Source organism: Pieris napi, chromosome 12, assembly GCF_905475465.1.
Source record: "Pieris napi chromosome 12, ilPieNapi1.2, whole genome shotgun sequence".
Taxonomy (NCBI): Eukaryota; Metazoa; Arthropoda; class Insecta; order Lepidoptera; family Pieridae; genus Pieris; species Pieris napi.
In genome coordinates, this window is record NC_062245.1 from 7,793,712 (window position 1) to 7,810,371 (window position 16,660).

The 16,660-nt window shown below is 37.8% G+C and overlaps 4 protein-coding genes across 5 annotated transcripts; 1 reads left to right on the forward strand and 3 right to left on the reverse strand.

The window, feature by feature from the left end:
• The first annotated feature begins 59 nt into the window (after positions 1-59).
• LOC125054485 (ubiquitin-conjugating enzyme E2 S) lies at positions 60-1,683 on the forward strand. Its single transcript, XM_047656410.1, has 2 exons — positions 60-459; positions 1,139-1,683. The coding sequence occupies exons 1-2, from the start codon at positions 312-314 to the stop codon at positions 1,591-1,593; spliced, it is 603 nt and encodes a 200-aa protein (XP_047512366.1). The 5' UTR covers positions 60-311; the 3' UTR covers positions 1,594-1,683.
• A 656-nt stretch (positions 1,684-2,339) lies between these two features.
• LOC125054484 (lens fiber major intrinsic protein-like) lies at positions 2,340-4,523 on the reverse strand. The gene is made up of 3 exons (XM_047656409.1): positions 4,340-4,523; positions 2,900-3,519; positions 2,340-2,558 (listed from the first exon to the last, which is right to left on the reverse strand). The coding sequence occupies exons 1-3, from the start codon at positions 4,350-4,352 to the stop codon at positions 2,433-2,435; spliced, it is 759 nt and encodes a 252-aa protein (XP_047512365.1). The 5' UTR covers positions 4,353-4,523; the 3' UTR covers positions 2,340-2,432.
• A 4,551-nt stretch (positions 4,524-9,074) lies between these two features.
• LOC125054348 (aquaporin-like) lies at positions 9,075-11,482 on the reverse strand. 2 transcript variants are annotated; one of them, XM_047656171.1, is made up of 4 exons: positions 11,039-11,482; positions 10,351-10,871; positions 9,802-9,882; positions 9,075-9,284 (listed from the first exon to the last, which is right to left on the reverse strand). In XM_047656171.1, exons 1-4 carry the CDS (start codon positions 11,070-11,072, stop codon positions 9,210-9,212), a joined length of 711 nt encoding a protein of 236 aa, XP_047512127.1. In that variant the 5' UTR covers positions 11,073-11,482; the 3' UTR covers positions 9,075-9,209. The 2 variants fall into 2 exon arrangements, with proteins under 2 accessions (XP_047512127.1, XP_047512126.1); XM_047656170.1 differs by having other exon boundaries at positions 9,077-9,284; positions 10,351-10,880.
• A 129-nt stretch (positions 11,483-11,611) lies between these two features.
• LOC125054347 (brahma-associated protein of 60 kDa) lies at positions 11,612-15,498 on the reverse strand. The gene is made up of 4 exons (XM_047656169.1): positions 15,111-15,498; positions 13,839-14,056; positions 13,326-13,558; positions 11,612-12,660 (listed from the first exon to the last, which is right to left on the reverse strand). Exons 1-4 carry the CDS (start codon positions 15,246-15,248, stop codon positions 11,681-11,683), a joined length of 1,569 nt encoding a protein of 522 aa, XP_047512125.1. The 5' UTR covers positions 15,249-15,498; the 3' UTR covers positions 11,612-11,680.
• Positions 15,499-16,660: the final 1,162 nt, after the last annotated feature.

The window sequence follows — 16,660 nt, forward strand, 5'->3', positions numbered from 1 at the left end:
AAAGGTTCTGTGGTAAGAAATATATAATGTAAGTATAGTCTATATAAATAGTTTATCTATAGCACTTGCCGTTTATAATTGCCCAGACTACGACTAGTATACAACAAAAAAAGGAAAATATATTTTGTCGTTAAACGTTAATAATAAAAGATCTTACAAAAAACCGATGAATTTATATTTTTAGCTCAGAAGCATAGCATAATTAAGAATCCAAACCAATAAAGAGCTTGATGATCAGGAAGTGACATCATAGAAAACGTTGGCGGTTGGAGCAGCGTCTGGTGGCTAGTGATGGTGAAGCGCTGGGCGTGATGTCGAATGTGGAAAACGTGTGCCCGCAGGTGCTGCGCGGCGTGGCGCGCGAATTACGGCGCCTGGCTGCCAACCCACCTTCTGGCATCAAGCTGCTGCTGCGTGACGACGACCTCACCGACGTTGTTGCCCTCATCGACGGACCCGGTAAGAATCTCTTGTAACAAGCTAAATAGATTTTTAAATTACAGCAACAGAAGTTAACAAGAGTCAACACAATTTAAATATTTTAACCATGTACAATTTGGAACTAGACACCATTCTCCTTAAACTGAAGAACTGTTTGTCTATAGTACAGAATTTAAGTTCGTGATGGGTTCTGTACTTACGTTAATGTTATTAAACATAAGTTTATACCTATGCTATATTGTACATTAAGCAAGATAGACTTACAGGTGTAAAATATGCAGATCATCATATCTTTTATTTATATCTAAAATTTAAAAACATCAATATTTTAATTTAAAACATTAAATTTTAATGCTTATAATAAAATAAATACTTCATTATCTGATGTAATATGAACTAAGTGATTAGTGCAAGGATAAATTGACCAATGGTTCAATTGAGCTGTAAAAATGTAAAAATCACTATGAAGATTGCGCAAACATTAAATGTAACTAACAATATTTTAAATGTATGACGTTTGATTGTTTATTATTTTAATCATTTTAGTGACCACAATGAATATTATAGCACATTGTTACACTAATTTTTAGGCACCCAATAATAATTCTAATTAAAAAAAAACTTCAAAAGTATAGTTTGACATTTAGATTTAATTCACATTCTATAATACGGAGATAACAAATGTTGTGTTTTGCAGCAGAGACACCTTACGCTGGCGGCGTATTCCGAGTGCGGCTGGTCTTAGGCAGAGAGTTCCCTACAGTGCCTCCACGCGCGTACTTCCTCACTCGTGTCTTCCACCCTAACGTATCATCGGCTGGTGAGGTCTGTGTGAACACACTGAAGCGCGACTGGCGTCCTGAATTAGGGCTTGAGCACGCACTACTCGCAGTCAAATGCCTACTGATCGCGCCCAACCCTGATTCAGCGCTGAATGCTGACGCGGCAGCGTTACTCCGCGATAGGTACGACGATTACTTCGCTCGAGCAAAGCTCTATACCGACATTCACGCGCGTCCAGACGCGGCCTCCGGCCTAGCGCATGCCTCTGCAACAAACGAACCTTCTGACGCTGCCCCCCGAGCGAAGCGTGAGCGCCGAGCCCAACCACCTCTCGCCAAAGACAAGAGACGCATCCTCAAAAGATTATGAGCATCCCATATATAATTAAATATAATTAGGTGTGTAAAATATTTGATTTAATTTTATTTAAGTTATAATAAATGATGAAGCGATTTATTATTTGGTATTTAAATATTTTTTACCCCAGCCTAGCTAATCTATACTTTAGTAAGATAATGTACAAGAATTTAGATACATTGTTACTTTTGGTGCATTTCATGTGATAATATTATGAAATTGAAGGAAGGTGCATAACCTTCCAAAAACTAAAAAAAATGAGGAACTACTTTTTAGAATGCTAAGATAGTTTATGAAGTGATAAGTTAAGCTGAATTTGGATCAATAATTGATATGTGAGAAAATTAGATTTTCTTATCTTAGAAATCGATTGTCGTTTTTTTCATACGTTATAAAGTTTAATCTTCATCATAATAATATCTATAAATCAAATTACCTAAGAAGTACCTGTATAAATAAGTTTATTCTGACAAATTACTTGCAAAGTTTTAAATAGAATACTATTTGCTTATGCTACTATATGTTATAATAGCTTGTTTGAGATAAGGCTGCCTATTGTCCTACTTATTAATGTTTTATTGGTTTTATGATGTAGTATGTTATGTTGAATAAAAGCTTTACAAATGTTTATACAGTTTGTATGTTGCGTCCCTAGCTACAACATTCACAATAGAGCTAGGATGTGGAGACGCAGAATTTTTAGGTATCGAGATAAATCAAGTGTGGTTAAAATTTCTTAATAAGAAAATAGCCTAGAGTTGTTTTCGAAATTATAGGTCCATTTAAAAAGTTTATTTAAATTACATATGTACAAATTATTTTACGACACTCGTAATGTAGTAGGAAAGTCGTTATGCCTCTGCTTTGTCGTGTAAGGGTATGTCTTCGGGGAGGGCAGGACGCGGTGCGGGCGGGCTAAGAGCGCGCTGAAGGAGAGAAGCTGCCGCTGCGCCACCTAGCGGACCGACCCAGTATACCTGTAGACATATCGGAGTTGAGCAAAAGCAACCTCGCCACAAATTCATTTTATTATTATTTATTTACAAGGATCGATATCGTTTTAGCACTGTGGTCGCAACCGATACTTTGTTTTATTGTTATAAATAATTCGAGTTCTCACTACTTGTTCAAGCCGACTGATTTGTAATAAATAACAATTCTCAAATTCTCTGAGACAATCAGTTTTTCATAACATTGATGAATGAATTTATAAAACGAGCAAATCTCAGGAATTAATCATTGTAGTAAAATTTAATTTATGTTTGTTTAATTTAACAAGCCGTTAGACCGAATCCTTTTTTGGATTGAATTGACTCACCCAATGGTCGGCAGTGAAACCCTGCAAGAGTGCAGGAGCAAAGCTACGGGCAGGATTAAGACTGGCGCCCGTGAGAGGCCCGCCTGCGTAAATTAGGCCTGCCACTACCAGACCAAGCTTCAAGGACGCCGCAGGATCGACACGACCCGCATCTTCTGCGCGCCAAATGCCACCAGCCGTCAACACCAATGTTCCCGTCAAGAGCGCCTCTAATAGCGCTGCGCCAAACACGCCCACGCCGGATCCTGGTGCTGTTCCGCCCACTGGCCCGTTCGCAAAGAACGCTGCCGGCGATACCAGCATAAGCACTCCGAATCCAAGCGTGGCGCCCACCACTTGCGCTACGACGTAAGGTAGCGCCGCGGTCCACGGTAGCCGCCCAGCCATCGCCGCCGCCAGCGTTACGGCCGGGTTCATGTGCGCACCCGAAATACCGCCGAACCCCTCGATGAGGGCGACGACGAGGAAACCGAAGGCTAGCGCAGGGTGGGATAATGGTGCACCGGGTGGCAGCAGAGCAGCAGCGCCGAGCCCCACGAGCAACGCTGTGGCCAGCACCTCGGCCACAAGCGCGCGCCACCACATTACCGCCCACGCGCGCGCACCTTTCTGCGTGTTTTCTGTGTAAATTCATACTTTATAAAGTCTTTAAATGTATATTAATTTATTTCCTTATTTATAATGAAAATATTAATTTATTTCCTTATTCATAATTAGAATTTGTCTGACCTTTTAGACTGAGTATTAGTAGTAATGCCAAAAACAATTACCTACTTGGCATATATTAATTTTAAGTTTTGCTATAAAAACGAAATAATACAACATTTATAAATGCGTTATACATACTCTTTGTGATTAATCATAGTGCAACAACTTATTAATTAATTAAATCACAAATAAGGTGAGCGGTACGCACTTAGTATTGTTAAACCGGCATGACCTTAGACGCCGTCGCTCGACGCTCAGCTTTACCAATCATTCGTTTGAATAATGAATATTTATTTAATAATATATACATAAGTCAACGCTTGTTTGTAGACGCTTCAAAATGTAAAGGTTGGTCAACCCCTCGTTGATACTTAGCGCAGTTTTCATGGCGCTTAATTGTTTGGTATAAAGTAACCCTTAAAAGACCGGCTGTCAGGAACACATCTTAGGCAGCCGCGGGCCTTCTTATTTATTTATATTTGAGAACCAGTTTAGTAGCTTAGCCTTCAAGGTCCACTTAAACTATGTATAATTTTATATCATCTTGCATCTATTTAATCATTTGCATATTAAGTAGGTATTACTTTAATGTGGCAAAACATATCTATCTTATCCATTTGAAAAAACGAATTGCGAATTTTGTACCGTGATGTTTAATACCACATCAGTAGCACATCATTGAGACACTAACAAAAAAATCTCTTAGAGGTATGGTAAAGCTCATGTACTGACCGTCTGTGGCCATCGGCGATAAATGCAGCCCTCGTACGGCAAGTTGATTGTGAACAGTCGCAAAGCGGTGATTAGGGTGTGTGGCGTGTGGCGGCGCGATCACAACTAGCGGAGTCCAACATCGTCTCTAGTGCCAAGACTATCGATTTCTTTCCCCCGCGTCCCGCACCTGTCACAGCGCCGGCAAGGGTGCCTCTGCCCTTGCGCACTCAGTAGCGATACCTATTAATCGTAGTGGTAGATCTCAAAGGAGCCCTTAATCTTTGATTACATTGTCATTTGTCGCTCCTAATTCTGTCTTTTCTTCTGTGCCCTTGTGCTTGTCTTTTGTTAAGCCCTTTGCATTCCCTTATACGTCGACAACTCCACAAGACAAGGTTAACTCTATTACCTTTCTAATTACATGTAAGGTCTTATCGAACAATGTAATTTAAAAATAACTTATTGAAGTATTTGTTGAATATTATTCAAATATGTGCTATCAGAGGTCAGAGGTGTGTGTCGAGTTATCGGTTAATAATAACACCGACGCTCGCTATAACGGACTCTTCTAATACATTTTCAAACAAGAGCCGATTCGACACAGTCTAATTCCATGTTAATGTTCCCATCGTCGCAACCTATCAGCGCGTTTCAAAATGTTGACTGGATGAGCCTGTACACATATTGTTTCAGCGAAGTGTGTATAGACACAGCTCGCAGTACGGCAGTCTGCCGTCATTCGTATGTGACATTTGCCAAACACGGTTTATCTGAAATGTCTTGGCCGGAAGCTGCTAATTACGCGGTTTGCTAATGAGCGTAGCGATTTCGGCGCTCATTAACAGCCAAAACGCCTGATCGGTTCGATACGGAGCCTTTCCTGTATCTATTTTGATAGATCGACACCCAAACGACCAAAATAGACAAAGAATTAATTAAATTTTAGGCTAATGTGATTTGTTATGGTGGCAGTGACAAATAAATAGAATTTAATTGCATTAGTGAATGGGTTTACTGATATACAGGCAGTCCTCGATTTACGTCGTTTCAAGTTACGTCGAACAATGTTTTGACACTTGTTACATATCCATTATCCATTGCAGTCGACGTCCGCCGTTCCACAACTGAGCGTTTTTCAAGGCAGTTTTTGCCACTATGTGGTACACTGAAGTATTTCCGAATTAATTCGACTTAGGGTCCTTCAAGAAAAGTGCGTACCAATTCTTAAAAGGCCGGCAACGCATTCGCGAGCCCTCTGGCATTGAGAGTGTCCATCATTTAACATCAGGTGAGCCTCCTGCCCGTTTGCCCCCCCGTTCTATTAAAAAAAAAAACTCCCTCTGCCCCGCATAACCAATACCCCTCTTACGCAACACCGTTTTAAAAGGAAATGGACAACAGAGATCAGAAGCTTTTGATCGGATACCTCACATCGGATATATTATTTGTCGTGCACCTAATATCGGCCCGATTAAATAGTTATATTTAGTTAAGTCTCATTATTGTAAAAGTAATAAATTTAAGTAATTTAAATACATTTTGTTTTTTTTTGGGATTCACCGCTTAATTCGCTATTCCTCAAGCATAAGTTATTTGTTTCGATTTCCGACATATTCATTCACTTGTCTTGTGCAAATTTGGAGAATGCCATGAAATTTTTTGAAGAAAATGATCCTAATTTTGAGAGAAGTTTCCACGTTAATAACAAAATTTGTGCAGCCTGTCAGTGTTACCAAGATCTGTATGATAGCAAGAAGAAAGAAGCGAAGCAATCTAGAATTGATAGTTTCTTTAGCCAAAAGTTTAATTTATTATTTCTCATTACATATTAAAGTTTTAAAATTATTATTAAAATTAATAACACACAAATACCAAAAATAACTAGCAATATCATAAGTGAATATATAATTATTTTAAGAACTTACTTTTGATAATAAAGTATGTATATCCTTTGTTATAAATGCAGTTTATTTTTAATTTCGACTCCGTGTGGATCCTAACCCTTGAGTTTTACATGTAAACATACGAAAAATGACCATCACGTCGTTTCGATTTACGTCGCGTATTTCGAGAACCTAACATGCCGTAAGGACGAGGACTGCCTGTACTTAATAACAGTAATCTCACAAATTGTATTTTATTGTTATAATTTACGTAACTAAAAGATTTATCCCACAACGTTAGTTTCTTTACGTTTAATATTGTAAGGAACTCATCTTGCTCACATTAATTTCCCGAATTTTAAATGATCTTACGTGGCGGTTATCCGAACTAATATAATTCCTATTTGGTACGACAAATTTTATTTATACTCAAAAATTTCATAGAGTGATGCATATTAATATATAAAAATAAAATAAAAATTTCATATTAGGTGGGTATCTAGATGATTACTGTCGAACTGTAATGACGTGACATCCCCATAACAAAAAAGGTAGTTTTGCATTGCTCCGACCTCAAATCCCAAGATGATTCTCTTTATTTTTCATAAATCACACTCTAACAATATTGTGAGTAAAGCAAAAAAATATAAACTGATTAAGAATTTTATTATCGACAGTAATTTACACAGCTGTAACTTAATTTGGGAAAACAGGGACTACTTTATTTTTAAATTCATGTGCATTGCGTAGTTTGCTTTGGTGAAATTTTGAGTACATTATAAATAGACTCAATCTTATTTGATCATAATCGTAATCTCAGGATATTCTGAATCGATTTTAAAAATTATTTTACCAATAAAAAGAAAGGCAGTATTTATGTGTGTTGTAGACTACATATTAACACGAAAAATAAACTTGTTCCCATATCTAGAATGATTCAAAAATATTATAATATTCACGATTAGGGTCACGATTGCCTGTGCAAACCTTGCTAGTAGGAAATATAATTACTGTAGGCCCTTTAGAGTCAAATAAAAACCAAGAAGTGTTTTAGTGGTTATTGCGATATCGTTTTAGTACTATGTAGTATATTACCCATATTCTTAGCTATTTTAAAATCATACACAACACTATTTTAGACTTATTTCAAGTAACTTCGAAGGGATATAGGTGTAAACAGTTGCTCGGTGAGTCACAAGTGAAACAGATGTTCAGAATAGAATTAATCTTTATTTCACACAATTTGTCTTAAAACTAAACAAAAGATCCGCGCAGACAATGGGATGACCGTGGCGGGTATTTTTGACGGTGCACGTGACTTACGCCCGAACCCAATAATTAATCCACAATTGTTGTTTTAAATCTGAGATCAGACCGTGACAGTCGATCGATCTCCTCTCTGCATCCCAATAACCAAACCCGACGAAGACAATCCATTTCTGGCGACAGATAAAATGCTTTTTGTCGTTCCATTTCACCGAGTTTTCACTCATATTTGATAATCATTGTAAACCAAATAAAGTAAATAAAACCGTACAAATAACATTAAAATATACATGTGTATGTTTAAAACATAACAAACAGATTTTTTTAATTATGTATTTAAAAAACTGGTGTAAGTTAAAATCTGTTAAAATAATTATTTTACATTTTTATACAAAGGTCTATCAACAGACACCGATCCGACCTCCCATGGATAGCTTGTATCGACAGATGGCTATTACAATCCGTCGATAGGTTATTAGCACACTTGTTACAACATTGGATTAAGATTACTATCTGAGATGGTGGATTCGTGATTGAGATAGGTTATTGGGTTCGGGCGTTAGGCAGTTCAGTTTTATTGGCGATCTCGAAAACGAAATGCCACATCCTGGCATCTTTTAGACTAGGAGCAGAAGGAGTAACAATATTATCTCAATATAACCTCAACAGTGGGAGGTCTTCGAAAAATCAACAGCTTGTGTCCTCTACCAATCCGCATTTGGCTTGGCTTGAAGGCTGATCAGTGATCAGCTATTTGTATATAGCAAAACAAGATAATGAAACAGACACAGAATGTATTTGCCTCAACCCCTATGGAGAAAGAAGTCAGAATATACAATGGAAATTATTTATTTTTATGTTAAGCTCACCAAAATGTCGTAATAACTCGACTTTGGTTAGTATGCCTTGTTGTCCATACAATGTAAGGTTTCTTTCTGTATAAGACCTCTATGTCTTCAGACAATACGCAGTTCCTTCAGACTTAGAGTTTACACTATTAGTATTAACTGGTGCAACATCTTACGGATGATAATCGAGAGAATGGAGTCCCTTTATTTAAGACACTGCTCCGACATCTCCGCAGGGCTTTGTACCTGATAGTTTTTGTTTAACTACTTTTTTCTTATTTTTAATAATTCTACTAACATAGATTTTAAGAAACTATTGTTACTAACTTACTAATCAATCAATGGACTGTATGTGTGATTAATAAAAATATTATTATTATTATTATTAAAATTCCTTCTTCACAAACGCGTATGGCATAGTGTAGATAGCGTTGTTCTATTAGTTTGTTGGTTTAATTAGTTAATTACATCTCTTGCAAACATAAATAATTGTTAATGATAATAACTTTAATCATAAGTTCACATACACAAGAACATTCCTTAGTTCCTTATCTATGTTTATATTTTTATAAATGGTGATTTTACATCAATATTTTTAATAACAAAAATGTAATGTTGTATTGTTGGTTTTCCCAAAAAAAAAAAAAACTTTTTATACCGTAATATTGCCGTGTCACATTTTGTAAGCACTAGAGGTCGCCTTTAACAAAATAATTTCAGGCAATATCAGCTTTTACTAACAATTTTTACATTAATTACAATAAAACAATAGCTATAAACTTACATACGTTATTATCGATCGATTTTGATGCACAACTCCATATAAAAAAAAAAACAATTTTAGAGTTTTCAGTCAATGTCAAACCAAGAACATGAACATACCCTGTGTAGTCAGTGAAGCCGCCATAAGGCAACATAAAGGGCCGTAGCGCCCGACGCTCCACCTAGCGGTCCAACCCAATAAACCTGCAAATACACGTCTGATACAGTGGTGTATGTATTTAAAACACGCAATAAGTAGTTCTATAGTAATAAGTTATTAATTTTTTTATCAATATATTGACTGCTGTTATGTAAGCATTTCTTAAAATAATCTTTAAATTTATCGGCCTTATTCATAAACATGAAATAATAATAAAATAGGTAGCATGATAGGTATGTTTACCATTCTTTTGACACGGAAAGAACACTGTAATCATAGCAAATATCTGATATCTTTTGTCTATGTATAAGGCAGTTTGTGTTTGAATTTTAATATGGCAGGTTTCTGTACAAGTAAAAAATTTAGACATTAATAAAAACATTTCATTCCTTAGAGGATATTATTGGCATACACTCAATCGACTTCTAAAATAATAAATTAAACTTTTTGTTATCATGTTAAACTGAGTTTTTATAATGCTCTTTATTCTTCCGAGTTTGATCTCGGTAAATCAGTTTTGATAAAAGTAATAACAGTATGATTATCTTATTATGCACTCACCCAATGATGGTCCCAGTGGGCAGAGAGCAGAGCGGGCGCGAAGCTCCGGAGCGGGTTGAAGCTGGCCCCAGATATTTCACCCTGGAACGCAGGCCTATTTATTACAACTACTATTTTAGTATTTTTCATTTATTTTTATTTCTGTAAGACAAAAAAAATTTGGACAAATTTGCCGCCCCCTCAAATCCGCCGCCCTAGGCTCAACCCTACTCAGCCTGCTGGTAAATCCGCCACTGCTACTATGTACTACCTAGGTATTGTATTACATTGAGAGCATAAAGGATTTTTTAACTGTGCTGTCTGCTAGTGGTGTATTGAATAAATTATTAAGGTTTATTTACTCGTTTATTTTTTTTTGATTTTGTATAAAACACATATTATGTCTTGTCAAATTTAAACAAATAGTTTAAAACAGTAATAGTATTAGACCAGCCATCTTGGTAAATCGGTATAAAAGAAGTAAATACCAGGAATACTAGTAAATACTTCAACTTCTATTAACCTTTTTAAAGTTAATGTGTATTCAAGAAAAGTATAATAGTGACGTACCGCGGCAAGTGTTAACGCCGAAACAGCAAGGCCAACACGTAATGGCCACGAGTCGTGCCAACGTCGGTTACGGATGTCCCAGGCGCTCAGGTTGGCCAGAGTCAGACAGCAAGTACATACTGCTTCTACAGCCGCTGCACGCCATACTACTCCATTTGGCATCGTAACACAGTAAGAGGATTTGCGATTGTTTAACATCACTGCCGCTAATGCGCCAGATATCGCACCAATTGCTTGAGCTACCATCATTCCTACACCACGCGCCATACTAACACGTCCACTCAACACTGCCGCCAGCGTGATGGCAGGATTCATGTGCGCCCCCGATACATGGTCGAAGCACTGAACGAGAAGCGCCACGGTAAGGCCTGCAGCAACTGCGCGGGTCAGCAGCGGTGAGGATTCACCACACGCTGGCAGGCAGGACAGGAATACCAGCATCGCGGTTGCCACCAGCTCGCTTGTGAGTATGCGCCAAGTTTCTACCCCTTCATCCTTCGTACCAATAGTGGTGTATTCACCTGCCAAGTCTAGAGAACAAATTTTAAATTTATAATATAAGAATACGTTTATGGAGCTACGAGTACAATCAAATATTAGTTAGTAATAAGGTTTAAACGTTTCCAAATATCAGACGCTGACTTGTTTAGGTTACAAATGGGAATGCGAGTATGATGAAAAGGTTTACCTTGTTCATCGCCAGGTTGCAGGTGGGAAGACATCTTAGCGTTAATTCTCGGCTCTACACAGTAGACACTGAAGTAGTTTATGAATACAATCTTAGCACTATCTAATCTTCATAATTACACCGCAATTAATCTCGCGCCGAGATAAATGTTGCAAATATATAAGAAGACGCGAGAAGGAACATCCATCGTATTTTTAAAAGACTTTTATGTCTCCGATATTTTAATGTCTATTTTATGCATAAATTTACACTACTATATATGTGACAACACATATAAGCAGTAAACTATATTTTAAAATAATATCTACTCAGAATGTATAAAAAATTATCAAGGCCATTCTAGCGATTGAGACGGTTTAAACTTTAAACAAACTAATCTTAGATAAGTTTTATTCAAGCATTACTAGATTTATATCAAAACTTTTCCAGATTTTAGATTTGCAATTTGCAGTGCTTGATTTCAAGAAATCAAGTATATCCGAAATATTATGTCAATGTATTCGACTCCATTTTAATCCACACATTTTTTTTGAACATATTTTGTAAATTAAATTCCATACCAAACAGGATAAGTAATTGATAATTATAAAATGTTTATTTTTTAATACAAAGTTTCGACATTTATATGATAAGTCGCGTCACTCAGAGGCGGGTGAGATGGGCCGGGTGCATCGGATGCACAGGGTGCAAGGCCGCATCTAGGTCCTTGCGACGCGCTGCGAGGCGATGATGCAAGTAGCGCGCGGCCCCTTCGCCGCTCCAGGGCTGCGCGTAGAACGCGGCCCTTCTCTCCTCTTCAGGGTTGCCCCCGCCGCCGCCGCTCAGCGTCTTCAGATCTCGCGCCTGACTCAACAGCCACTTCTGCGTGAACTGCTGCGGGTCCTTGCCGAAACTGAGGAAGAACTCGCGGTTGGTCTTGAGCTGGTTGATCGTGTCGACCGTCTCGTGGATCTTGGCGTCGAGCCCCTGGATCTCATGCTGGTTGGCGGTGGAGAGCAGGAAGGCGTTCATCTGCGCCTTGAGCGTGTCGTCGACCTCGACGTCGATGTCGTAGCAGGCGGTCTGCTTGGCGTCGTGCGGCGGCTCCACCGAGATGAGGTGGTTGATGACGATAGGGTCGGGCGCGTGAAGGAGGGGAGCCAGGCGCGCCGGGATCTCGGCCAGTTTGAGGCGCGGGCAGCCGAAGATCTGCTCGAGATACTTATCGCAGAGCACGTACTCGCGCTCACGCGGGTCCTGCAAGCGGTGCGTGTGCACGTACTGCCACAGGGCGTTGACGATGACGGGCCTCGCCTGCGTGTGCACGCCCAGCAGCCGGGCCAGCCGCCCGTCCAGCTTGAACTGCAACGGCTGGTAGTCTAGCAGCAGCAGAATAGTGCAGCGCACGTTCTTGTAGCCGGGCCGCTTCACCTGGAACCCGTCCGTCTCCTGGGTGCTGAGCGTGCGGTGCCACTCTACCAAGTGATTGTCTGGCCCGTAGAGCTCCTTGTCCAGCTCGATCACGAGCGATTTGAAAAATGATGAGAACTTGCGCTTCACTTTGTTAGGATCACCTTTAGAGTCGTCGAGCAGTCGGCCTTCCACGCGGAGCTCCCACGAGGCCACCGCGTTCTCGCCCTGACCTGCAAAACGTTACACGCATTAACTTAATTTCTTTGAGGTTTTTTTTTTAAATTTTTGGATAATTTATTACGTTTTACGAAATGATATAATTATCAAATATTTTATATCCATACTCATAAAGAAATAGGTAGAGATAGAGTTGAGAGAAGAGATAGGTTTTAGGGTTTTTTAAATACTATTTTGTAAATTATTTTACCAAATGAAATCCACGTTATTTGTGAGGCTGTATATTAACCGGAAAAAAAAACGAATTTCATGATTGTCGGATTTGCAAAGACAATTTTGCAAAAAATGGTCAAACACGTCGGAAATAATTCTTACGAATGGTGAGTGATATATGATTTAGTTCTGAATTAATATTGTAGAGCTTGTTAATGCCTACATAAAAGAAAGCGGCATACTTCCCCAAATACTATGTCATTATTTATGAGGTTTGGGTACATAATTTTTCTATGTTTACGGGTCAGGCGCGTGAGATGCCGGAGCGAGTCACAAATATGTGATAATTACAAAGTACAAAAAGGAGTCTTATTACACAAATACGTGATATGCAGAATTTTACATTTTTCAGATACTCTTTGTTGCATTGTGCAACAAAACGTTCTGATAAACAATCAAAAGACATTTATAAGAACATGTTAGCGAGTGTATGTGTGCAGTTTACCTGGATAGAATGTATTGGAAATGAAGATACGCAGCTTGCGTTTTTGTTTCATTGGGCGTTTGAGAGCCTCCTGAATGTCAAGACGCTTGCGCATAATAGTTGCATCCAACTTGCGCTCAAAAGTCAGCAGATCCATGTAGGCTTGAGACTCAGGTACCAGGTCGCGCACCTTCTGCGGCAATATCTTGTCCGCCAATCGTTTTTTGCGTTTACCGCCGGCTCCGTAACCCTCACTGTTAAGCAAGGGCGAATTTGCATGAGATATTTGGATACTGAGATGACAACACAATATCTAACGACAAATGTTCTTTTAATGTGACAATTACAATATTATAACTGAAATAAACTTCTCTAAATAAAAATATGGGCAAGGTCCGTAACATTGAAATTTGTCTTATAAGGACTTTTCAAGTCTTCAGTTCCGCCACATGGTATAAAAGGTATACAACCGCACAAATCTGCAGTTGAAAATGTTAATCACTAAATCAATCAGTCGCTATGTCAGGAGCTCACCCTGCATAATGCTGAGGGCGTTGCTGCGGCGGCAAGGGCGGGCGGGCATCGGGCGGTCGCTTGGTAGGGGCGGGCGGTGCGGCGGGACGCGGAGGAGCACCCCCGTACGGTGCAGGCGGTGGAGCAGCTGCAGCTCCTGCCCCGGCGTACGCTACTCTGACGTTACCGCCGCCCACAGGGCCTGCACCAGCTGGCGGTGGAGTGAAACCGCTTCGTTGCTGTAATTACAAACATTGTTAAGGGGTAATGTGCTTTGTATTATGGACTGTTTGCTGGTTCGCATATGATTGCCAACCAAAAATATGCAACTTAAACCCCTAGTATGCATTGACAGATTCTACTTTCGGTAGGTGCAATATTTGCTCATATGGTATCGGAAATTGTGGGAAAATTTATGTGTTTAAACCTCAATAATGACTAGTTAGACAGTAGCAGAAGTGAAAACCATACGGTAGATACAAAAGATGACTTCTTACAAAAATGCTAATACCAGTTAAAATTTTCCAGCGTCAGTTAGTTTCATATTAATTATGTTTGTTAAAAGTTAGAATGCATTACAAAATATATTAAAGAGATGTTTTTCAGATATGTGGCTTTTTATCATCAGTTAATATTTCCAGAATTGTGTTTTACAAAGGCAAATGCAGAAGTCCAGATGAAATAAGAAAAGCATTGTAAAATCACCTTTGATGGTCATAAAACCTCTATAAATAATGAATGAGTGTTACAATATAAGAAATAATTCATACTATGCACTTATTACATGGAGATTAATTTTGTGATAAATGTTTTAATATGTATATGGTCATTATTTGTTATATGGGTAAGATTTAGTGTTGAGACTTAACACTAAACTTAACATTAGTATGTTAATAACATCTTGGATTTTACATACAGACAGGGGTCATACTTAGAGCTAATTTTTGACACTGATCCTTGAGAGTGCTAAATTGTATTCCAATATGTCAAAAAATGTATTAGATTTGAGTATAGCTAAGTCATATATATATATAAAGAAGAACTTAGAACTAAGACTCGGCTTTAAATATACCCTTAATTTGTAAAAGCTAGTGACTTGCAAGCTAACTAGCAATGTGATGTCTGTCCCGGTTGCAAAACACTTATCCTTTAAGGTTCAATATAGAACAGTTATTAAATATTCAATTTCAAAAATTTTAGCAGTTTTAGATTCTTGTGATGTGTATTTTTGTCAAATTTATGTGTTACATACTCATGTAACAAGATATTAATCACTCCCGTAACAGTACTTACTGGAAAGTTAGGTTGCGTATAGGGTCTGGGAGGCATAGCGGAAGGAGGCTGTGGCTGAGCAGGTCCTGGGTAACGTTGCTGAGGCATGGGGCTCGATGGCGCCGCGCTCGGCCCCCCAGCTGGAAACCTTTGTGCCATTTTGCTGTACAAGACCTTTGCTAATTTACAGCATTCTTCTGTTCAATACTCAGTATAGATGTCAAACAAGATTTAGCAAATATCTTTACACTAGTTTGCCTCACTTTAATTCCTTATACTATAAGCAATAGTTTCAGTAAACTGTTTTCGTTTTAAGTGGTCAATTGACAATTTTTAAGTAATTATTAAAGTATTTTAGGTATTGTACACAACACTAAACGCATCGGTACGGAGCACCACAGAACATCATTATTCATTAATCACAAGAAGACATAGACTATTACTAAAATGCACAGACTATAGAAGTAACAGATAACAACTGGCACAGATTTTATAGGTATATTGATTACAGATTGTACAATATAACTTAATAATTTGTTCATAATATATAACACAGAATAAAAGTTCTAGTTTTAGATTATATTTTTTATTGCTTATTGATTATACGTTTACCGTCATGTAAAGTTTATGATAAACTTAGAATAATATGCTTTAATAATTAGTGTAATCTTATATAGATTAGAACAATGTAAAAAATTAGGGTTCTGTAATAATAGGGAAAAAATATATAAATGTATTAATCTGACCTACCTCACGCCTGTGACGTCACTGTTTCTTTAAAAAGTAAGTCTATGTCTTAAGCAAGTCACGATTAACGGAAATTTCTTTTTGAATAGGCCATTTATGCCCAGAATTTTTGTAGTTGGTTAGCCATATAAATAGGAACCTACGAAATAAATACCGTATTCAATGATACCGAGAAAAAGATACCGATACTAACGAATCATCAATCTTCAATATATTGAAGTAAAATTTTGCAAACTATAGAGTGGAAAATTTTACCATATACATATTTAATACACATAATATTACTCGTAATCGTGTAAGTCACTAGCATGTAGTAGCCTAGCCTTAGAACGACATTTACCATATTTCGTCACGTACATACTTACTTCTCAAGACGATACTACATGAAAATTTTCACAGCTCGAACGCGTAATTTCCCATACAATTTATATAGTTTATAATGTAAATTTCATCCGATACATGTCACGTTTTTACTTTAAAAAAAGGGGCATTTTTTTAATCAATCAAATTTATCAGATAAAGCCACAAAGTATAAGTGTTCATGAATGTTTATTAATTATATAAAAAAAGCAGTCATTTTCTAAATTTTTTATGATAAGTATTATTTTTAAGTAGGTACTGGTATAAAGTATAATCTAATCCTATTCTAGAAAATTTAGGACCATGATAAAAATGTCTAGACAGAAAGGTTGCAGGTTATTTTTGACTGGCATAAAAATAATATTAAAGGAATGGTGTAATCATGCGAAATACATATATTGTATTAGTATATGAACTTATTTAATGTACATTGCCATTTGCCACAGATTAGCAAGACTTTCTTC